This window comes from Lissotriton vulgaris, chromosome 12 (genome assembly GCF_964263255.1).
Source record: "Lissotriton vulgaris chromosome 12, aLisVul1.2, whole genome shotgun sequence".
NCBI classification, from domain to species: domain Eukaryota; kingdom Metazoa; phylum Chordata; class Amphibia; order Caudata; family Salamandridae; genus Lissotriton; species Lissotriton vulgaris.
Window position 1 is genome coordinate 383,315,140 of NC_141700.1, and position 23,987 is coordinate 383,339,126.

General features: G+C 43.7%; 1 protein-coding gene across 1 annotated transcript in view; it reads right to left on the minus strand.

The window, feature by feature from the left end:
* LOC147674083 (transcription initiation factor TFIID subunit 4B-like) overlaps window positions 1-23,987 on the minus strand; it is a 1,347,443-nt gene that overhangs the window by 596,482 nt on the left and 726,974 nt on the right. Inside the window, exon 13 of the mRNA XM_086945146.1 lies at window positions 17,515-17,571. Within this exon, the coding sequence (XP_086801272.1) occupies window positions 17,515-17,571 (57 nt within the window). The remainder of the gene's footprint in view (window positions 1-17,514; window positions 17,572-23,987) is intronic.

Here is a 23,987-nt window from a genome sequence, read left to right on the forward strand (position 1 = left end):
ATGTGAGATGACTTGTGTGGCTTCAGAACTAAGTTGATGTTCTGACTTGCTGTGTCCATTGTACTGTAATACATTTTCCTAAAATTAAAACTAAAACTAGGCAGAGTAGGAGTATGAGTACCCCTGATACAATGGTACTATTGCTTTGTCTTTAAAAGTCTTTGTTGCTGGCGTTACTTCAGGCTCGGTTTGATCTTCAGAAAAGTTATCGAAATTGATGAAGTAGCCAGATGCAGTTCTGTCAATTGTTGGAATTGTTTTTTCAATTTGCCTTTCATTAGCACATTCTGATGCTACATCATTGTAGACTGGTGTTTCTTGACGAACTGTTTCAATTTGGGTTTCAAGAGGCACAAGTTCCATGGCATTTCTGCATAGTCCTTTTTTATTCACTGCAGGTTTATCAAATGTGATTAGTCTCTCAGTTTGAACCTCTTGGATTGTAGCACATTTTGGTATTCTGCTATTTATTGGGAGTCCACTGGGCCTACTACTTATTATTGGCCACATGATTGTGGTTTTACCAGGTCGATGGATACAACTCGGTTCTCCTTTTTACCAGCAAGGGGCGGTAGTACAACTGATCTTGTTCTGTTGATTGCTAAGACAGGTACTGCTTTTCTGTAAGAAGGCCCAAATTCCTTCTTCACCGCTACTTTCTCTCTGACCAGATCCCCAATCTTTGGAATCCAGACAGGTCTTGCTGGGACAGGTGGTGTGTCTTCAGTGGTTGTTGGCTGCGGTTTTAACTTTATGTTGCTCAGGGCTTTTCTTGTTTCATTTAAGTCCTGTAAAACAGCCAAACGATCTTAGATGTCAAAGCATTTTTTCTTATCTTCTACCACTGAAGCATGACTATCTAAGTCCTGAACATACATTCTAGTTCCGAACAATAGTTCGTACAGGCTGAAACCTTTTAGAGAATTTCTTGGCAGATTATTAAGACTACGTTGGACACTTGTTAAATGCTGGACCCACTCATCACCCAAACCTAATACCTTTGCCGTTATAGATTGCTTTATGTCTCGGTTTTTTCTTTCCACAACCCAGTTTCCCTCAGGATGGAAGGGACAAGAGAACCGCAACCCAATGCCCATGCTGGTCATGGCCTCCTTATAAGCTCGAGAGCTAAAAGCAGGACCCTGGTCAGAATGAAGCATGGCAAATGCGTATGTGCCGATAAAGACTCGCAATTCTTTTATAACAGTTCTGGCGTCAGCCGAGCACTGGGGCCACATTTTTAAGTGATTTTAGTCTTAAAAGGAATAAGTAGGACGCTGGATTTTATGTATAGATAGCCTTATGCTAACTACAGAAATGGCCATGGCAATACTCCGGTTGACTCGTTACTGCGGTCTCTGTTGCAGTCTGGACAGCTCTTCGCAAATTTATAATGTTGCAGGCTCATCCCTGGCCACCAGTATTCTGATTGTAATTCTGTCAGAGATTCCTTCATCTGTTTGTGCCTTGGATCTTCACCCATGTGTGCGTCTGCTATTAATAAGACTCTCCGATTCGTGTTTGGAATTACCCTATCCCCCACTCCAGGGATTCGAGCAAAAGGAACGGAGTTTGCGTCAATTAAGTATATATAATTGAGTGGATAGTTCACGGGTAGTGCTGCACAGTTGCCTTTTGAAGACGTTTTTACCGCCAGCATGGTTTCCCCATCTATGTATTTTTCTGAACTCTTTTTTGTGGCTACGGAAGCCGGTTTAATTGCTTCCGCTGTGGCTGTATCAGCCAATGAATTCCCTGCAACGTGAACGCCATCACCTCGATGACTCAGAGTGTGTATCACGTGAGTCTTTTGTAGTTCTTTCTGTAAAAGAACTACCTGTTTCCAAAGCATTTTATGCTTGATTGTGGCACCTGTGTCGTCTTTGTAATCATTTTGAACCCAGTTCTGCAAATCATTATTGTAAGATTTGACGCAGAAATGTGAATCGCACACTATTAGTGTCGGGAATTCACGTTCCGCATTTTCAAGCGCCATCTTTAAAGATCTGATTTCAGCTCGCAGAGCCGAAGAGTTTCTCAAAGATTCCGTTTTTGTTATTTTCGGTCTGAATTTACCGCAGAGCCAGCGACCTTTAACAATCGCGCAGGCTGCATTGTAGGATTTATCATCTACATTGTAATGCTGTACAAATCTGTCTGTATAGATTATACAAGAGTATTGTTGGGGAGGCAGAATTTCGATTGGTAGAGGATATTCTTCTTCATATTTTAAATCATTCAGTTTTTTCATGTTCGGGACAAAATAGTATGTCACGTCTTCTGCACTTAGAGAATTTTCCCACTGTATCCATTTCGGATCTAGTGCCACTGTTTTTAGATTTACTGGGCTGAATAGCACCTCGAAGGCTGATTGAGCTGTGAAAACAGTTATTCTTTTGTCTTGTGCTTGGGCTCGTTCTCTTGCTACAGCAGTTTGAACTGCCTTTACAGTATTTTCTGTGAGACTGAATGTTTTTTCTGCTTTTGTGTACAAATGTGATTTGTAAGCTATTGGTACCGTTTCTCCCTCATTAGAGGTCAGGTACGTGAATCCGCATCTTCCTGGGATGACTCGGATTACAAGGTTGCGTGTATTGTCACGTGCTTCTAATTTTGTTTTAGCTAACATGTCTGTTTGCAGTGATCTCAAAATTTCTGTGTGTTTTTGAGTCCAGTGGATTGGTTAAAATCAGGTTTATTAATTCGTAGAGGTTTAACTCTCTCTGCATAATTTAGAATGTAAGTTCTTCCGAAATTCAGGAAGCCTAGAATCGATTGTAAGTTCTTCAGTGTTTTTGGTGCTTGGAGTATAGCGCACTTCTCTAAGAAGTTGTGTGCTAGGCTTTTGCCTTCACTTGATTATTCGTATCCTAAAAATAGGACAGTTAGATGAGCAATTCGTGACTTTTTAAAGTTGAATTTGTAACCCTCTGCTGCGAACCCAAGTATTATGGTGTTCACTCTTTTCAAGTGAGTATCCAAGTCGTCGTCTGTGAGATAGATGTCATCGACATAAGATAATGCCTCATCATCATACATTTGAGAAAGCGATCAAGTATCTGCTTTCCTGTGCAATATTTTGACAAAAGAACCCATTAGAGATGTCTAATGTTGTTTTGTATTTTTTGCGAACTATGTTATTCATTAGTGCCGCACTGTGCGAATTTTGTACCGCAAATGTTTTGCAACATGAGTTAAGGTGTCTGTAGTCAAAGACTAGACGATACAAATCGTCTGGTTTGGAGACAGGAAACAAAGGATTGTTCATTTGAGAGGTGCAGGTTTCAATCACCCCTTGGTATTCAAGTTGATCTAAAATCTCCCTGAATTGTTTTTTAGCTTCTTGCTTAATCGGGTACTGCCTTTGTGCAGTAGGTTGACATTTTAACTGGATTTTGTGAGGAGGAGAGTTCTCATCCCATCCTACATGATTCTTATATAATGCAGGTGCTTGAGCTACTGCCAATTTTCTTGCATATATATATTTTCTGTGAATTGGAATATGATTTGAGAAGGCAGGCATAATCATTTTTGAGAGGTTATCCTAAAACAGACCCCTTATTTTCCTAGTCTTATCTCTCTCTATACGCAATGTTATTTCGTATATTTTATGAGGTTTGCTAACTCTGGTATCTGCAGTTTCCACTTGAATGTATTCATTTGTGTCCAATGTCTCCAGATGATTCATCAGGATCGTGTGAGCTATGCTGATTTCTGCTGCGCTGTCTAGCATTGTCTGTGCCCACTCTCCGTTTTTCAGCTGTGTCCTCAGTATCCTCTGCATGTTCGATTATTTTAATACTGGCTACCTTCTTTTTTGGAAATTGTAATTTTTTACTTTGAGCAGGTTCCTTGTCTTTGGACTTGGCGTGCTCTTCCCTTTGTTCTGACCGTCCTCTTCTTTCCGATTTCTGCGAAACAGATCGAGAGGGACGTGTATCAATATCTTGATATCTATCAGGCTTTTTCTAACTATCCCTATTTCTAAGGTTGTATCTTTTTTCAGAGGGCTCCCTTTGGGGAGACTGGTGTTCTCGGTTCGGGGTTTTTTCTCTCCGCCGAGGAGACCTTCCTCTGGAATGGAAACCTTTTTCTTTGGGAGTGGATTGTTTATTTCCACCCCAGCTCTTTTTAGGAGTGTTTAGATTATTTTTAATAAATATCTTTTCAGGATTTTCAAGTAGTTGGGGTTTTACCGGTTTCCCACCCAAACTATCTCTACCTAGTTCTTCATAGCATTTTTCTATGATTCTGGCAAGCTCAATTGGTTGATCTGTTATATCTGTTTCTTTCAATTTTTGGCGGATCGCCACAGATGCTGCTTCTCCTTTTATGTTGGCTAATAATATAGCTGAGACCTGCTTGAAGTCTTTCAGTAATTTCATACCAAGAGTTAAAGCAGGTTCTGGACCGTATTCATTCTGAATTTGTTTTAGCACATCTGGTATTACCGCCAGAGACGGAACACCATGTGTTTTTGTGTAAATGGAAGCAAAGACTGTGCCCCAAGTGTCACAGTCCTCCACATGTGGTGCGACCCCCATTGGGCGGCAGATAGTCAGAATCCTATGTTTCTCAATAGGGGTAGTATTCGGGAATGCTGCCTCTATTTGAGTTATTTTTTGTGCTAGCCAGAATGGAATTTGTTCCCGTTTTGCTGGTGTTTTTCCCAGACATGATTGTATGTTCTGTGGTGTAATTTTATTTGTGTTCCCCTGATGAGGGGTCAGCTGTGGTATATTAACAGCTGGTTGGACTGTTGCAGTCCGCATTACATATTGGACTAACTGTCTGTGAATTTTAATTAATAACTTTAGCTGTGCTAAAAGTTCTTCTCTTGACATTTTTTCAATGTCTGGATGTGGTGTGTAGCTGGCTAGAACCGGCCACGTTGCTCCTGGTCTACCTAGTGGACCGAGCCTGGTGATGTGATCATTATGTTTTAGGGCGCCTTTAAACCAGAGCAGGTGCTCTTGGTAATTTAGTGGAATTTCAATATCCTCGAAAGGAGTATATTCATCCGGTGGTTCCTCTATTCTGTAATAGTGGAATTCGTGTGTTGTAGCGTTTGCCGCTGGAAAGTTTATCTATGAATAGAATACCTCTGTCTGCCGATATTCGTGTGCCTCTATCACGAAAATGACTGTACCACCTCGTGATGTCAGTCCATTTTCTATAAGTTTTAAAGTTATAGTTTTTCTTATGCTGACCGGAATGAGGATAGCATTCTGGTCATTCTGTAGGAGACTCGTGTCTTCCTCTATTAGTCGGGCTCCTAATTTAGCTGCTTCGCTTTCGTCTTCACTCCCTGGCATTTTTACTGTCAGAAAGGTTTTTGTTGCAGATCAAGTTTCAAGAAGACAAAAGATTAGGTGCACAATATTTTGGAACACTGTATCCTTCAACGTTGACTAAACCAGAAACTCTACATAGGAATCTCTTCCTACTAAGTTCCGGCGGATTTTAACCTTTCACCCACTCCAGACGTCTATTGGAGTATTTACGGGAGAAAGGCCCAGTTCAAAGAATCAGGCCGTTTAAGGTCGCAAAAATGCCCTTACTTATTTACAGAACACAAATTATGATTCAGTAACAAGTTATCGAATCACTATTTGGCTTTACGAATAGATAACGACTCGGAATTTTGAAGGGGCTTAGTTAGGATTGGTATGTATGAATGTTTTGTGACCAAAATCTAGTTTCAAAACATTAATATTTTATCATCTCTTCAAAAAAGTTATTCAGCCATTTGCAAATGGGAAAGGATTTACAAAGGACCCCGGCTGCTTAGTGAATACTGGCAACTCTACAAAAAATTAAACATACGCTTTTCTTTTTTTTCTTTTAACACATCCCGTTTTCCTTTAAGTGAAACTGGTTGCATTAAAAAACAAACTTGCTTTATTTAAAACCATTCACAAGCATAGTGGTCTGCTGACTTCTGCAGGCCACTATTCCAGTGATGGCTGCAATTCTTAGTGGATCGCAATTTGCGAACAACCTCATTAATATTCATGAGGTAGGTGAAATTGCAACCCACTAGAAATTGGTCATTTGCGAACCGACCTATTGGAACATATGTCAGTTAACTAATTACCACACGAGTCACAAAAATACTGGTCGCAAAAAGTGACCAGTATTTTGCAACCAGTTCTTAGTTCATCTGGCCCTTAGTGCCCTCTAAGGGTGCAAACAATAAAGTCTTTCCTCCTCCTTAGAAGGGTGAGGCATAGCTGCCAAGGTTTCAGATTGCCATGTGTGACATTTTTAAAATGTCAGTGAAATTATGAGTGAAATTCCAACGACTATGAGTGACACTTTCTCACGAGCAAAAATCATGCAATGAAGACTAGGGAAACTTCTAAATATCAGAAATTACAGCTATTTGAGCAACAAGAAAAACCCCATGAACTTATTGAAACTGCTGCAGAGCACCAGAAATGGAAGGACACTAACCCCAGTCGTAACAGACCCCCTCCCTTCCCCTCGGCCCGGGCCCCGGTGCTGAGAGAGCAGCGAAAGCCAGCATGGCTGGTAAAACTGTCACGCACTGACCAGTAGTCTGTGAAGAAAAAACCCTTTTAGTCAGGACACCCATGATAAGGATGAGGAGACCGAGCAGCCCTGTGGCTGGGCCTGCAGATTTACTGTGATAAAATCAGATCTGCAGATAAACCAGGCTCACTCAGAAGGATGAGACAGAGCAGCCCCGCCTGCAGATTTTAAACTAAATTGATTGTGTGTGTCTGAAAAATGTATCCGAGATAATCAGCTCCGCGGCGGTGCTGATACAAACACTAATTATTAAACTGTGTTATGTATACTAAAAGTCTGCCTGGCGCACAGCGTGTATCTTGGCCAAAAACACTTACTTAATTAACTAGATTTCAGACTGCTGCCGTCTCTGCGTCCAGGTCCGTCCGGCGGCCGCAGCCGGAGCCGCACAGGGCCCTGCGGCCGCACAGCACACTGCTGCATGATCATACACTCTGCACTCTTCTCCTACCAGAGCGACTCACTGACTCGCCCCCCCCCCCGGCCGCACTTTGCACCTGCGATATCCGCGATGCTCAGTGATGCGCGGCGCAGGCGGCCGCAAGTGTCCTGTCGGTGAGTGACTAATCAGTCACTCATTCACTGCTCGGTCCGGCAACGACAGGGTGTTTTATTGAATTTGGGGCAGACAGCAGAGGCAGCGCATGGAGGACTCGACTCTCAGATTGAGTCCTCCGCAGCTTCGGACCTCACTTCCTTTTCCTCCAGCCCAGGACGTGTCAAGGCACTACGGTCACATCCGGATTGGGCTCCCTGGTGTGCCACAGCGTAGCAACCACTGCTGAACCTGCCTGGGCAAGCCCTGCACCCCGGTCTCGGTAATTGGCATAGTGTGAGTGTCACTCAGTCAGTGTGTCTGGTACGTGTGGTTTCTGAAAGACATACGGCGCTGCGGTTGCAGGAAATATAACTACGTTGCCAGCACGACGAGTCAGCTGCTGGTCAGATTTAATTTGTAAGTTACAATACATTCTAGCACTCTCAGAGCTGAGAGCAGACACGATTAACTATTAACTTACTGCCCAGTGCCTGCAGCAAGTCTGCGGGGAGCAGCTGGCAGGCGCCGGTGGCGCACATTGGCTACCTGCATAGCTAGAGTTTCGGAGTGCCAAAATACGTGACATGCATTTCAGTGGGGTGATGCGGAACACCACACTGAAATGCATTAGCGTCACATCTGATGCGTGATACTTGGCAGGCCTAGTGAGGTGTTGCAAAGTAATTCAGAAAGGTGAGATCCTGCCCGATATGAAATGGCGTGACTACTTTCGGCAGAAAAGAAGCATGAATCCTCAAAAATAATTTATCTGGAAAGACATTTGTATAAGGTGGGGTGACAGATTGAGTCTACAGCTCGCTCACATGCCTAGCCAATGCTATGGTGACAAGAAACTGTTTTCATAGTTAAAAGTCTCAAGGAACAACGGCAGTGGCTCAAAGGTAGGGTACATAAAAAAATTGAGAACTAAGTTAAAGCCCCACTGTGGCATCACAAGGGGTTTTGTGGAAACAAATGTTGCAAACCTTTCAAAAAATGTCATCACAACAGGTGATTTGAATAAAGAAGGCCTATCCAGAAAATGCAAAAAAGGAGAAAGAGATTACAAATAAATAGCCTTTAACAGTGCCCCAAACCAGTCCTTGCTGGGCCAGGGACAAAATTGACAAAACTTCAGACAACCTGGCTCGAGGTGGGTCCATGTGGCAGATGCTGCACCAAGCTACTAATGCATCCCAAACATTGGTGTACACCAAGTTTGTGGAGGGATGCCTTGCGATACCACATGGTCTTCGGATTCTTTTTTGTGCAATCATCACAGGCCCTTGAGTCATGCTCCAAAACCAGGCACCAAAGACCAACTACTTGACGGTCAGTCTTGGACATCTGTTTGCTACAGTTTCAACACAGTTTTAACCCGTTGTATCAGGGAATGACATTTTCCCTTGCACACTGGATATTTTGCGATGAAAAGCAGATCCTGGAGACCAAGGAGAAGCCCCAAATCAGTGTATGAAGGTGAGGAAAAAAAGCCAGGGAGTTCAGTGTGCACAGGTGGTGCTTATATATGGCCCCGCTAGTCACTTCCAGAGAAGATCATCATCTGTGGGGAGCCGCACAATGCCACCGGTTGGTAACTCAGGCTTACTTTTATAAAGTTTCCAGATTCAGTCTGACTGTGGAAAATTCACAAGGTGAGGAATCTACTGTTAGACATGTCCATCAGAAAGGTAAATCAAAATCGTACATCCATTACTCGACATGGGGTAATCATTGTATTTCAATCAGAAAGGGTGCTCAAACACAATGCACCACCCTACGTAGGATGTAAACTGAACTGGTGATAAATATCTAATCTGATCTAGTAAATATTTAACTTACAATCACATCTTGGGAATAAATACCAAACTCCTAGCATCAATTAATTTAGTGTATCAATCTTCTTACAGTTTTTTATTCTTAATCTGGTAAAACCAAAACACACATGAAGCACAAGCAAACTTGATCTCTCCTATAATTTCTGCTAAATGTAATAAAGAGTATATCAGACTCTCTAACACAAGTACTGTTATTAGCCCTGTGCAGGATGTCACCAATATATATTTGATCCACTTCCCATTATCATAATGAATAACGAATAGTTTCTTACCTGTCGGTGTAGTTTTGCAGCTTGATGATCTTTCTGGATTCACTATGCTGTGCATATTCTGCGGTCTTGTGGTTGGGTCCGGATTCGTAGTCTTTTCTTTGTTTTTTTTTTTTTTTCGTCGCCCAGGTGGGCGTCGGCGTCACCCCTTCCTGGGTGTATTTCCGTTTACGTCGGCATGCTTCCTACGGAAGCTCCCACCCTTGGGCGCCATCTTCGGGTTCTTTTTTCCGTGTTTCTTTAGTTTCCGAAGTGATGGCAATGTTCTATGTAGGTGAAACTTCTTTTAACCGCTTTGTATAAAAGTCATTCATTTTATTTATTTATTTATTTATTTATTTTTTGACCACCTCTTTCTCTCTCCAGCCTCATCTTTCTGGCGGAGGTGGGTGGGTTCGCTAGTGAATCCAGAAAGATCATCAAGCTGCAAAACTACACCGACAGGTAAGAAACTATTCGTTTTGCAGCGTGAATCTTTCTGGATTCACTATGCTGTGCATAGATTTTGTAGCGGTTTCTCATTTCTGTGGCGGCTGGGTAGAAGATGAGCTTTGGTTCTTGAATATGTGCTGGAGCACCTTTTGTCCAACTTGTGCTTCTTTGTTCATTTGAACATCAACGCAAGAGTGCTTCGTGAATGTGTGCACTGAAGCCCATGTTGCCACCAGGCATATGTCTTGTATGGGTGTATTAGCCAGGAAGGCTATTGTCGCACCCTTTTTCCTAGTGGAGTGGGCACGTGGTCCCTTTGCTAGTTCCTGTCCTGCCCGCTTGTGGCAGAGTTGGATTGTTTGCGCGATCCATCGTGCAATAGTGTTCTTTGTTACAGCCTTACCCAAGAAACTGTTGGCGAATGACACGAAGAACTGCTCTGTCTTCCTGTGTCCTTTTGTCCTCTCGATATAGTGCATGACCGCCCTTCTGGCGTCTAGGGTGTGAAGGGCTCGCTCTGCGCTATTTGTTGGTTTTTGGAAAAAACTCGGAATCTGTATGGACTGGTTCATATGGAATCTGGACACCACCTTTGGCAAGAAGTGTGGGTCAGTCCTCATCACAACCCTGTCATTGTGTATTTGTATGTATGGTTCCTGCAGAGTTAGCGCCTGAAGCTCGCTCACTCGTCGTAGGGACGTTATTGCAACCAAGAAAGCTGTCTTCATGGTCAGCATCTCTAGTGAGGCCTTGTGGAGCGGTTCAAAGGGCTCCTTCATGAGTTCCGTCAGGACTATGTTCAAGTTCCATGCCGGTGGTGGCAACCGCTTGGGTGGTGCGACCCTCTTCGCTCCTTCCAGGAATCTCTTCACAACCTGTGACGTGAAGAAGCTCCTGGCCATGTCACCCTTTGTATAGGCGACTATCGCTGCCAAGTGGACTCTTAAGGAGGACGAGCTGAGTTTTTTCTCCAGTAAGTGCGTGAGGTATTTTAGCAATGTGGAGTCCCTCTTCATTTTATTGTGAAGTCTTTCCTTCCTGCACCATATTGTGAATCTCTTCCACTTTGCCCCGTAGCACTTCCGTGTGCTGGGCCATCGTGCCTCCCGAAGGACCCTGAGGGTGCTCTCAGGCAGTCTCAAGTGTGCGAATTCTATGTCCTCAGGAGCCACGCCACCAGGCTCAGGCTCTCTGGCTCTGGGTGCAGTACCTCTCCGTTGTGCATGGAGAGCAGGTCTTTTCTTCTGCCGAATCTGTGGGGTAGACTCTGTGCCATCTCCATGATCTGCGAGTACCATGTCTGTCTGGCCCACTGTGGTGCGACCAGTATCAGGGTCATGTTGCTCGCTCTGCACTTGCTCAGTACTTTGTGTATCAGTAGTATCGGGGCAAAAGCGTAAGCAAATGTCCCGGACCAATCTATCCATAGGGCATTCCCAAGGGACCCTTCTTCGGGTTGTCTGGATGCGAAGCTTGGGCATTTGGCATTCTGGCGTGTTGCAAACATGTCCACTGATGGCGTTCCCCACTTGTTGAACAACCACATCGTCTCCTGGGCATTGAGCTCCCACTCGTGGGATGTCGACGTCTGTCTGCTCAGCCAGTCTGCCTGAATGTTCTCCTTCTCTGGTAGGTGTATGGCCAGTAGGTCTATCCTGAGGGGGATGGCCCATCTCCATATCTCCTGCGCCAGTGTCGAAAGCGTTGTTGACTGTGTTCCACCCTGCTTGTTTATGTAGAACATCGCTGTGGTGTTGTCTGTCTGCAGCAACACCCTCTGCTTGTACAGTCTTGTTTGGAAGGCTTTCAATGCAAGGAAGATTGTTTTCAATTCCAGATAATTGATGTGCTTCGACGCATCTGCTGGTGTCCACAGACCCCTGACTTTGAGCTCTTCCATGTGAGCGCCCCATCCCATCAGAGATGCGTCTGTGGTGATGGTCACTGTTGGTGTTGGGGGTGTAAGAGGCTTTCCCTTTGCTATGTTCTCCATGGTCCACCATGTCATTTCCTTCTGCACTGCGTGCGTCACAACCACTAGATCCTCCCAACTCCCTGAAGCTTGTGACCATTGTTCCTGGAGCCACTCTTGGATGGGTCTCATGTGTAGTCGTACGTTTGGTACCAGGTGGATGCATGATGCCATCATCCCCAAGATCTTGCTCGCAGTCCTCACTGTCCGAGCTTGTCCCTTCCGGTAGAGGCGAGCTTCCCTCACCAGGGCCCCTGCTCTCTTGTTGCTGGGGAACACTCTGCCCTGCAAGGTGTTGATCTGTGCCCCCAAGAAGATCTTCACTTGTTCCGGCTCCATTGATGATTTTTTCCAATGGATGGAAAACCCCAGGTTTATCAGCGTTCTCGTCACTGTATGTGCGTCCTTCTTGCATTTCTGGTACAAGCCTGCTTTCACTAGCCAGTCGTCCAGGTAAGGATATACATGTATCCCCCTCCTTCGTAGGTGCGCTGCGACTGCCGCGAGGCACTTCGTGAAGGCCCTCGGTGCTGATTTTAGACCGAAGGCTAGTGTTGTGAATTGGTAGTGGCTGTCTCCGACCGTGAACCTGAGCATATGTTTGTGCGGTACGTTCATTGGTATGTGCAGGTAGGCGTCCTTGAGGTCTATTGTGACCATGAAGTCCCCAATCTGCAACTGCGGTAGCACCTCCTGCAGGGAGGTCATTTTGAATGTTTGTGTTCTTATGAATGTGTTCAGGAACCTGAGGTCCAGAATGGGTCTCATTGTCTCGTCGACCTTTGGCACGAGGAAATACGTTGAGTATATTCCCTTGTTTCTTTCTTTGAAGGGAACCCGTTCTATGGCCTCCTTTTGAAGGAGCTCTCTCGCTTCTTCCTGAAGCCGCTGCAGCTGATCGTTTGTTAGTTTCTTTCGCTTTGGTCTCCTGCTTGTTGGTCTCCCTTCCAATTCTAAGCAGTACCCATATTGGATGATGTTTAGAATCCATTTGTCTGATGTGATTTCTCTCCATTCCTGGAGATAGAGTCTTAATCTTCCACCCACCGGTGTTACATGGTGGTAGTTGTCCATTGTGTCCTGACCCCTTTGTACGTGCTGCCCCCTGGGAACCTTTCTGTTGGCGGGCACACGGGTGTCTCTGAAGTCATTTAGAGGAGGGCTGCTGGCCCGCTCTTTTATGCTGTCCTCGTCCATTTCCTCTCCCTCTAAAGGACTGGCCCCTTGACTGCTACTGCCAGGACTGCTTCTGTTGACTCTGTTGCGCCTGCGAGTCAGCCTGGTGTGTCTGTTGGAAAGCCTGGTGTGAAGTACCTGGCTGGTTTCCACCTCTTCCGCCGGGCCTCCGTGACTGGGTGCCCCTTTTGCTGCCTCTGAACTGCAAGGCTCCCATGGATCGCGCAGTTTCATTGTCTTTCTTCAGTTGACTGAGTTTGTCGTCAACTGTTGCTCCGAATAGCGTCTCGCCGTTGAACGGAGCGTTCAAGATGCTGTGTTGCACTTCAGGCTTAAAGCCCGAGATTATGAGCCATGCATGTCTTCTTTCCGTGACACCCATCATCATGAGCCTGCTGGAGGTGTCTGCACCATCCAGGGCCGTCTTGAGGCAACAATTTGCCGCATTCTTCCCGTCTTCCACCAGTTTCTCGGCCTTCTGCCTGGCCTCCTGGGGTAGGTCTTTCACCAGTTTCCCTAGCTCCTCCATGATCTGGTACATGTGCCTGTTTATGAGGGCATTGGAATTAGCCATGCGCCATTGGGTCGCGGCATTCCGTTCGATCCTTCTGCCCACTAAGTCCATTCTTTTGCTCTCCTTATCAGGGGGAGGTCCAGAAGTGATGGCCACGTTAGCCCTCTTCCTTGCTGTGGCTGTGATGATCGAGTCAGCTGAGACCACGCCTCGGATGTAGGCTGGGTCCTTTGATGAATGTTTGTACTTTTTTTCGGTTCTGGGAGTGACTGCCTTGCATGTTGCGGGCTCCCTGAATGCTTCCATCCCCTGTGCCAAGATGCTGTCGAGCATAGGTAGAAACTGGCTCCTTGTTTGCGTGGGGAGTAATGTCTCGAGGAGGAAGTCCGCTTTCTGCTTCTCCTCGTCGAGTTTGAGCTTGAAGGCTGTTGCCGCCGACCTTATCACCGAGTTGTAAGCTCCGATGTCGTCTGGCGGCGATGGCCTCGAGGGGTATGTGTCGACCGCCTCTTCTGGGCTTTCGGTGTCGACATCCAAGTAATCCTCCTCCTGCGGGTCAGAGGTGGCCGACTCGGCGTCCAACCTGCTGTCCTCTTCCTCCTCATAGCTGTAAGCCTCGTAGGGATTTTCGTCCTCTTCCTGGTCGTCGACCATTTCGGTGCCAGGCTCATGTTCCTCGACCTGTTCCTCATCCTCCTCGACCATTTCCTGCATGGGTGGCTTGGTCTTGTGGGGAATCGTGAAGGCTCTCATCTTGGCGTCGAAATCCTTTTTCCGCTGCAAGATGTTCTCCATTTCGGCTTCTAGTCGCCGTTTTTTCTTTTCCATCTCGGCCGCGTTGTCCGCGCTGGATTGTTCGGCCACTCTCTTCGGCGCCTGGCTCGACTGCGAGAGTTTCGGCGTCGAGGACTTGGACGTCGAACTGGGTTTCGGGTTCCTGAACGGCGTCGAGGCTTTAGGGTCTTTCTCCCTCGATCGGTCCTTCTCGGGGACGATCTTCGACGACTTCTGCTGGTCAACAGCTCTCGGCGCCAGGGACTCCTTCTCAGAGGATCCGCTGGGCCTGTGGGTAGCCGCGGACGCCAGGTGTCTCTGCGTCGGCGCTTTCGGGGTCTTGCCCTCGTTTTTTCGAGACTCGGAGTCTCTCATGCTCTTGGGGAACAACGAGTCTCCTACCTTATCAGATGTCTTCGTGTAATCGGTCTCAACGACCGTGTAGCTGTCGTCTTCGGCGGCAGCGTTGTTCTCTTCCTCCGAGGACATCCCCAGCTCGTACAGCGATGGCCTCGGGGCTTTTCCTTGGAGGGTGGCGTGCGCTACCCTCTGGCTCTTCCTCACACGAAGGGTCTTCGGGGCGAAGACGGAGCAGGCGTTGCAGTCCTCGCTTCTGTGTTCTAACGGTAAACAAAGGTTGCAAACCGGGTGTTGGTCTTTCTGCGCGAACTTGTGGTGGCAGTTAGGGCAGAACTTGAACGGCGTGTTGTCCATCATCAAATGTTTAGGCCTTCCTGGATGCGCGAACGTCGACGATCGTCGAAGTCCTCGATGATTTCTCCTTCTTTTCGCCGGGCAGTGTTCGGCGAAGTCTTTTGTAGTCTTCTTCTCTCTATATCTTCTCGAATTTCAATCTTTTCCTAGTACTTTCTCCAAAAATGTCTGGAGCCCAACGGGAACGATCCAGACCAGACAGCGGAAAAAAGAATCTGAAGATGGCGCCCAAGGGTGGGAGCTTCCGCAGGAAGCATGCCGACGTCACCGGAAATACACCCAGGAAGGGGTGACGCTGACGCCCACCTGGGCGACAAAAAGACAAAAAAAAAAAAACAAAGAAAAGAAAAGACTACGAATCCGGACCCAACCACAAGACCGCGGAATATGCACAGCATAGTGAATCCAGAAAGATTCACGCTGCAAAACTGTCTTTCTTTGACATATATTTGCTTTCAAAATCACTGACCCTCTATCGGTTCTACCCTTTCTCACCTTTGTTGAAACGTTCTTGAAACACAGCATGATAAGCATAGAAATGAAGATGAGTTATCACTGCCCACCAGGGTATGTTTATGTACTGTATACATGTTAACATATGTCATAGTTAAGGTGTTTAAAAATGAATGCATTCACAGTAGTTTACATTTTACAGGTTTGAAATAGTCCTACTCAAAGGACAAAATACACGCTCGCTATTGTGTAGTATCCAAAAAACATAAGCTGTTGCTGTACTAAAGAAAGACATTTTAAATCCATCAAAGAAGAATAAATAATTGAAAATTGCCTACTTGGCAATTTGGAATATTACTGATTATCACTTCAATATTTAAAATATTTGTAATTGAGATATGCTACAAATCTTTGGTCTGGCCTACATCTGGGCAATCCCATGAGTCTGGTGGCAATACACCTGGACACACCAGAGAGGACACCAAACCAACTAAAGGACTTGGGAAGGAGACTAGAATAATGGCTGATCAAAAAGTGTTTTTTTTCCTTTCTACCTGCGATAGGTACGTTCTTGTCTGAAGAGTAATAGACCTAGGCTGGGATTCTGATGCAGGTTCCCATAACATAACCTTGAAGTGCATTTACCCTGAGAACATCACCTACCGAGGGGTGTAACTGCACAAAGGTGGGCCAGGAGGTGTTATAGCCATGGCATGGGGTCTCTATGTCATCCCTATATAGACGTTATGAGGGGCCTGCATACCATGGCTAATCACCTTTACCATGAATACCAAAGTTCCAACATTACCAATAATGATCTGATGTGAGCTGTAATTGGTGGGCACCACTGGCAAAAAAAATGCTGCCTAGTTTGATGGTCAAGCTTTGTGAATATTGAGCCAGAGAATCTTATGATGAAACGTTAATAAAATACCTCGACAGAAGTTGTAGTCTAATCATATCACCTACATTCGAATTTCACAAAAATACAGTTTTCTAAATCTAAAATGGATAGGTCCTATGGTTACTTTAGCATTTGGTGATGAACAATAAGTGTGGGAAATATTCACACAAGCTAGCACAATCAAAGAAGGCACCAGTTTAAGGAAAGGTCTGATCTTCCAGGATGTTATGGGAAAGGAATGTGATATTAATGTTATCATTGACTCCAGATGCTGCAGGATGGTTCAATCTAGGTTGTAACTGGTCAAAATAAGTGTGTCGTTACCAACTGACAAACCAGTGCAGGACAATAAGGAATACGATGTGAAAGAATTGTGCATGCTTGGAGCAACTTCCTTTCTAAAACATTGTGATACAATACTTTTTAAATGCAACTGTTCGAATTGGAGTGATGCAGGAAGAGAACACTTTTTGTGTGTATCTTATTTCATGGCCTTCACCATCTTTTATTATTAAAGCACTTATGACAAATTTATAAGACTCATGTTTTCCTTCAAATTTTATACAATCTATGTTACTTAAGCCTCTTATTAATACGTTTATGTTTTACTGTTACATACTGCATATGTAATTTCAGTTAAAATGAGTGTAGGTGTTTTTGTCACTGTGCAAAACGACCTGACGCCCGTGGGGCCTTCTATGCAAAACACAAAACCATGCAATAAATAAACAAATTATTTTCTTGTAATCAACCATTTCACAAGAAACCGGGCTCTGGACTTGAGATGCTCCAATATTAAATTAAATGTCACATTGTTTAACTTAACATACAGGAAATACAAAGAAGGGTCGCTTGCACAGAACTGACTGCAAAATAATAGTCACTCTACAACTAAATAAATCTGCGTTGAACTTAATTAAGAGCATGCACATAATCGTTGAATATTCAGCAATAAATTGCAGGATTGCAACCGTTTTTATAAGTGTTCGAAATATTTTTCAATGTTAAACAAAAAAATTAAAAATAATTCATGTCTTGTAAGTGTTGTAAAATACACTGAAGTGGAGCTTATTCACACGCAAATGAAGTTAACTATTAATTATAAATAAAAAAAAGGCTTCCTTTCCCATTTTCACCACTGCAATATGTCTGCGGAAAGAAATGGAAATGACATAAAACGCAGGAAAACATGTTCTCCTTAGGGCTGTAATACAGAAATGTATGTATTACATGTAATGATTAAAGGTAAAACACAAAGGCACCCAAAAAAGTTTTTTGTCAGACGGTTATTAATGATATACAAAGCAGCAACGCATAAAAAATTAATAGGTGAAAGCCCTGAAATGTCAAGTCCAATGAGCACAATTCTGCTTACCTCCTTTGCTTTCTGTTTCAATCTCGCCTGCTCTGGATCTTCTTGCTTTGAGCGACTCTGCACGAACAGAAAAAGAATGATTAACAAATGGTTTAAGAACCACTCGTTTGTTCGTTTAAGTTCACACCAAGCTGAACAAAAAATAAAATAGAAGAAGCAGTAGCAAGAATGTAATTAATCCATTAAAAAAATTAATAATAAAAAATAAACCAGTTTTGCTCCTCTGCTCTACAAATGCGTCCAATTGCTCACTTGATTCAATATATATACATTTTTAAAACACAAATATATACTGCTATTTTAAGAAACACAACTGTTGTTTTTACAATAATTCTATAGTTGAGTCAAGCTACCTTGCCGTCCAGTCGATCTGAGTTAGAATAATAATTTTAAAGCATAGAAGAGAGCAGGCAATGGGGAGGAACCAATGCTGAAGGGATGATTGACTACCTACAATATGCATGCATTCTATGTCAGACAAATAAAAAGTTAAATCAAAAAGGTGCTTGCGGGTAGCCCTGTTCAACTCAGATGTTCCTAAAAGATATCTTCTCAGCTTGCACCTGGATAATTACCCAGGTTTCAGTGTAAAGAAGTTGCATGTCTTTTAGCAAAGAGTCTGGACTTTTACATAATTTCAGTGTGGGCCACAAGAGCTGCCTCTCAAAGTTGCCAAATGGCCATATGAAATTTACAAAGGGCCAGGAGTGAGGAGGAATTTTCTTTACACGCGCTGATCTGGCCAAAACACAAAGCTACGCTATTGTGCATGGATGAGTCCTTTGCTCTAAATCATATCTGTGATAAATTCAATATCTTAATTTCTTCTACTCTCAGTAAAAAGTGCAAATGTAGTTTTTTTCCTAGCATCTTACTGCCTGGATTCGACATTGCCAGCAGTTTAACATTACTTGGATCAGATAGGTCTTCTTTCTTAAAGACGGATACCAACAAGAAACCTTTCAAAGCAAGAAAAGCAATTGTGATTTAACAATGGCAAAACACAATGGTTTCCGCACAATTCAAACATTTTGGGGAGGTAGGCTATGCTGGACTCCAGTACTAGCTGAGGTCCAGGACTTCAACAATGTCAATGATTTGATGGTTTCTTCAAAATTGGAATAAAACAAACAACAAGAGTTGGACCCAACTCATGAGCTCCCAAAGTGAGATTTAATAGAGCTGTGAAATTTCAACCATGATTCATTCCAGAGGAGCTCTTAAAACCGTTGTACCTTCACCACTCTCCAAAAGGTGTTCATATCTTTACTTCTCAGGAGGCCAGCACCGTCTTTAGGTCATATTCTAGACTTTGAATTTGGTGATCCTGAACTTTAACAATAACACACAACATAAAAAGAGTACTCTATCATCTTAAAACAACAAATGAAAGACCTTGTGCAGACTGAAAATCTCTATTACAGAACCTAAAATCTTCTGACATGGCTATGTACTTTTTAAACAAAACAAGCCTCACCTGCAATGATTTTTACGCTTGTGGAAAAATTAAGCCATGTGCTGTATTAGCAATATATTCAAGTACACTTTCAGCGTTATCATTCAACAACTGGATGCTTTTGCCACCAAGATAACCAACAGTGTTCCTATAGTAGTGAATTCCAGCTTAAGTTTAACAGCGGTTTTAACTAATAAAAATGTTTTGCGCTTAACAAATGGCACATAGACAAAACATTAAAATGTTCAATGTGTCAACTGCAGAGATAACATATGCCGGTGAGTCGCTGAAACACGCCTAAGCATTCCTGAAATTCAAATAATGATAATCACAGCAACGTCCCTGGTAGGAACATGAGCCACATACAAGGAGAAAGCAATACAAGTAGATATTCTTTAAATTTACTGGCCTGGCCAGAATCAATGATGTACAAAGAAAATCTCCCAGTGACAAACTGTTCCAAATCCAAGCAGTGAGATGATGATCAAAGACAACCCTGTACTATTACACGTAAGGTGTTATAATTAGGCCTGGGCAAAGCACTACGCTACGCTCGCGTAGTTTGGGAAGTTTGTGCAACTTCGCACTACGTGAACTGCAAGTAGCACCGTGCGAACGCGCATAGCATAGCGTAGTGCAGAGGTAATTTTTTGCTTGCTCGCGGTCCTCAACGTCAAGTTGGCGACCGCCAGCAAGCAAAATGACATCCTGGCGAGACTTTTTCCTCGTTCGCGATCAGCAACATCAAGTTGCCGACCACGAGCGTGGAAAATAAACCTCCTGCGAGATTCTCAATGCGGGGAGGTCTGGTTTCTCATTGCGAGTGGTCGCGATGAGAAACTACCAGTCGCGTTGAGAAAGCAGCCGCTCGAGTTAAAATCTCCTCGAGCGGCAGAAAACTACAGCTCGCACTGTGCAAGATGCCGTTGTCAATGATTGCACAGTGCCGGATGCTTGTCCTCACTGTGTAATCATTGCAAACGGCATCTTGCACAGTGCGAACATGCTACTACGCAGTTCGCGTAGTGCTACCCGTAGCTCGTGTAGTGCGAAGTGCACTTCGCGTAGCTTCGCGACATGCTATTTCGCAAACTACACCCAGCCCTAGTTATAATCTGTTACGCTGCCCTATCTCGAATCCAATTCTAGAATGATTTAAGCCTGTCACTAGTGTAGATAACAATTTTGTTTAGTTGATATGCATACGGAAGCAATATATTAAATACTAAAGCTTTTGGAGCTTTCAAATGTGTGAGGTGAGCATGAAAGCAGTATTTTTTCAAGACTTGCTTCAATGATCCAGGCTTGTCTTATTCAAAAGAGTTCTTACCAAACCTGAGCCTGTTTTGTACAGTGAGGTAGGCAAAATAATGACCTAAAATGCACTTGGGATAAAATCTCCAAAGAGAAACATCAACTAAGGGCATGACAGGTCATAACTAGAGATTGTTAAACAGACTGGCTTGTTCCCTACTATTAGGGAACCAGTTGTTGTTGCCCATGCATGCCTCGGGTGAAGAAGGCCTGCATGTGTGGAAGATAATTCAACTATCTCACCCATCCTATTGAACAGCCTGCATGCGGATATTATAAAACATACAAATCATCTGGACCCCAACTTGGCTCTGAAAACTTTCCTCTTTTTTATTTTTTTGAGTTAAGCTCCCCTTGTGCGTTTTTGCTATTTTCTTTTAGTGTCAAGAAGTCATTTGGAAAATTTTAATAAAATGTATTCTCCCATTAGAGAACTTTCCAGACAATGCTTCCTGGCCAGATGCTAAAGCTGGTAACAATTTGAAAGTCATCACATTAAAAACAGGTTCAGCTGAAAAATGTACTACTTGTGATGTAAATATTACTAAAAACAAAGGTGGTACTAGCAGCTTCAGATTTCAGTGAAAACATGTGACATTTATACTTCCCTCCACCCATCCAATGAACTAAGACATCACATGCTCAACCCCTTTGTCTCCTATGGGAGACATCGTTTATAATGCTGGTAATACCATGCGGGTTGAAAACAACGTGGACGTTACATCGTCCGCGTTACCACGCATGGCATTACATCGCAAGTCGTTTCAACGACTTGCGCTAGGTGGCGTGCAACACCAGGGAATGTGTTGGATTTTAAGTCCAGCAAGCCATCTAGTTGAAACGACTTGCGATGAAATGCCATGCGTGGTAACAACGTGGGCGATGTAACAACCGAGTTGTTACCTACAGCATGGTAACACCACGCGTTGTAACATCACATATTCGTCTCCTATAAATCTGGTCTATGGTTTTATGTTTACACTCAACAGGACAACATTATTTTTAGCCAGAGTGACCACTTTCTTTTCTAAATTGTTAAATTCCTCCACAAAAAATAAAGTCTATTGCAGCTCTACCTATGTTGAATTGAAAAGAAACTTATTGTTCGCATACTGTAAAATGGATACGCATTTCCTGGTTAGTTTTGGAGTGTGTTATAAAGTTAGAAAAAGGGGGTCAGCCACCGCCCTTTATGCTCCTTCAGGCCTATCTTTCACCTGGAGGAGGGCTCTCTTGGGCTCTTATTCCGTTGTTCCCTCTGTACCCCCCTTTAAAACTCCATCAGGCCTATCTTTCACCTGGAGGAGGGGTCTCTACGGCTCTTCCGTTCCCTCAGTGCCTCCACCACCCCCCGCTGCGCTCCTTCAGGCCAATATTTCACCTGGTGGAGCATTTCTTATGGCCCGCGGTTCAGTGTAGAGCCTTAAACTCATCATCTGCAGAACACCTGGAGTGCACACGCCAGAGTAAAAGGTATGCTCGTAGGAGTGAAGCGTTTAGCTATTTCACTACATCCTGTTTGTGCGTGATCCCCAGAGTTATCCTACTGGTGATTTTCACTATCCCACCACCCAAGGGACACTCAGGACCCCGGACTACAGGCCGCTTTCCCGAGAAGAAGCGATGGAAGGGGAATGGGTCATAATGGGAGTGAGGTAGAGGGTGCAGTGGAACAAGGTGACGGCTACAGTTGATGTGTGAATGTTGCAGTGAGAAGGCCAATGTATGTAACAGGTGGGACCAGAAGAGGGGGCGAGGCTCTTCAGGAGTATATAATGACATACCCATCCCTTGCGAAAGTTGTGTGGCCAGCTGTGGGAGTTTTTATTGAAATGAGATGGCCTCAGAAGGGGTGGGAATGAGTGTTTTAGGTACGTGAGTGCATACTGCAAACTAGGTAGGGGCATAATATGAAGTAATTGGCTGAGATTATTTGAGTTTTATATTTTTTATTATGAACATGTGGCTTGTGGATTTAAGGCTGTTTATAGCCAAAGAGAGCTGCATCTTAAGTTGTATAGTATCATTTACATAGTGCTTACTACCCATTTGGGTTGATCGGTTCATTCGGTGGACTCTTCCTTGTTTGTGACCTGGCAAGGGTGGCATGTGCCGGCAAGGGTGCCTTCTGCCAACAAGTAAAATGGAGCCCCACCGTCCCAAATTCATGTGTTTGGTAATCAAGTTGATCATAATTGGGATTCAGTGGTCATTCATACACGTGTCCTGCTGCCACCTCCTTCGTTAAGGTCTATACTCTTAACATATATTATGTTTAGGATATCCAGTTTTAGGTTTAAACCTATAATAACTGATAAAACCCCACCGAAAGGGAAATAGCCCTCACCAGTGTAAACATATAAACACTGACAAAACACCTCTCAACCACAAAATTAATGCCATTCAAAGAAAGGAAAAGAAGAGTGAAAGAGTATTTTTTTTCCTTCCTGAAGGGGCCAATACATTATAACTTTGTTATACAAGCTAGCATCAAGAAAGACTGGGATAACATTATTCTGCTTGAGTTTGTTGTTTAGGGATGTCACTAAAGTATTGTTTCTTCTTTTTCTTTTTTCGGTTTTGTGGTCTTTTGTCTAAAGAAGCATGTTTTAGGTCTTGTTCAATTATGTAATAAACTGTAGAGAATCAGGAAATATCAAAATCATATTTGATTTTTTGGCTGCTTTTGAATCTTTCAATGATAGGTAAAATGGCTGGCTTCATGCGAATCTTTTCCAATATGTGCCATCACATTTACCCACAGAAAATGGGTAAAACCCTTGATACATCAGCCCCCAGTTTCTAGTGAGTCAGTGTTGATAGTAGATGAATTGCTAATACCTCAGGCTTTAAACATTCAATGCAAGTTATAGTGAAAAGTATATGTGAAAAGAGTGCTATCACCAAGCACATCGGATAGTGGTGAAAACATGACATCAAACCTTTGGAAAACCTGGAACGCAGCGTCACTTGGAATGTTGCTGCTATAAGGTTCTTTCTAAGTTCAACAAATATTGGAGTGATTTTGTTTGTATTAGCAGTGATTCAGCTACGTATATGAAAGTGTTGTGTGATGACCTGACAAAATCGATACCGGAGCTGAAGTGCTTCCCTGTAAGAGATCATTGCCACTTGTCAGATGGTATGTTGAAAGCACCTTTACCATCTTCAGAGTCAATGAAGAATTCTATTAACTTTTTAGTCCATTCTGGTGCACTGTTTTGTTATGTTCGGGAACTAAAACGCAAATATTTCCCAAATGTGTCACTTAGCTGATGGTTCTCAATCCAAGAGGCTGTGAATGCTAAATTATCCATGTGACAACCGTTTGCATAATTTATGCTGAGTGATGATGTCAAAGGCGAGAAATGTGAAGCTCTTCGGTCTCATATTGATAGTGATGTGAACAAAAAGTACACTGTACTGCATTCTTAGATTTTACTGGAAAACATAACTGCTGTAGTGGAAATAATAAAAACCACTAGAGTCTGAAAACACCCTTGGCTGCCAAGTCTTCAGAATAATTGGTGTATATGTGAAACATCTCCTTGAGAGTAGGCTAGGCTACACTTTTAGTGACTTGTTAGAGTGCTTGCCACTTAGTAAGCAAAGCAATGTTGAAGAGCAATTCAGGAACTTTTATTTTACAATGTATGAGAAATGGCTTGCAATGATGCATAGAAATGTCCCTTCGCCAACCATG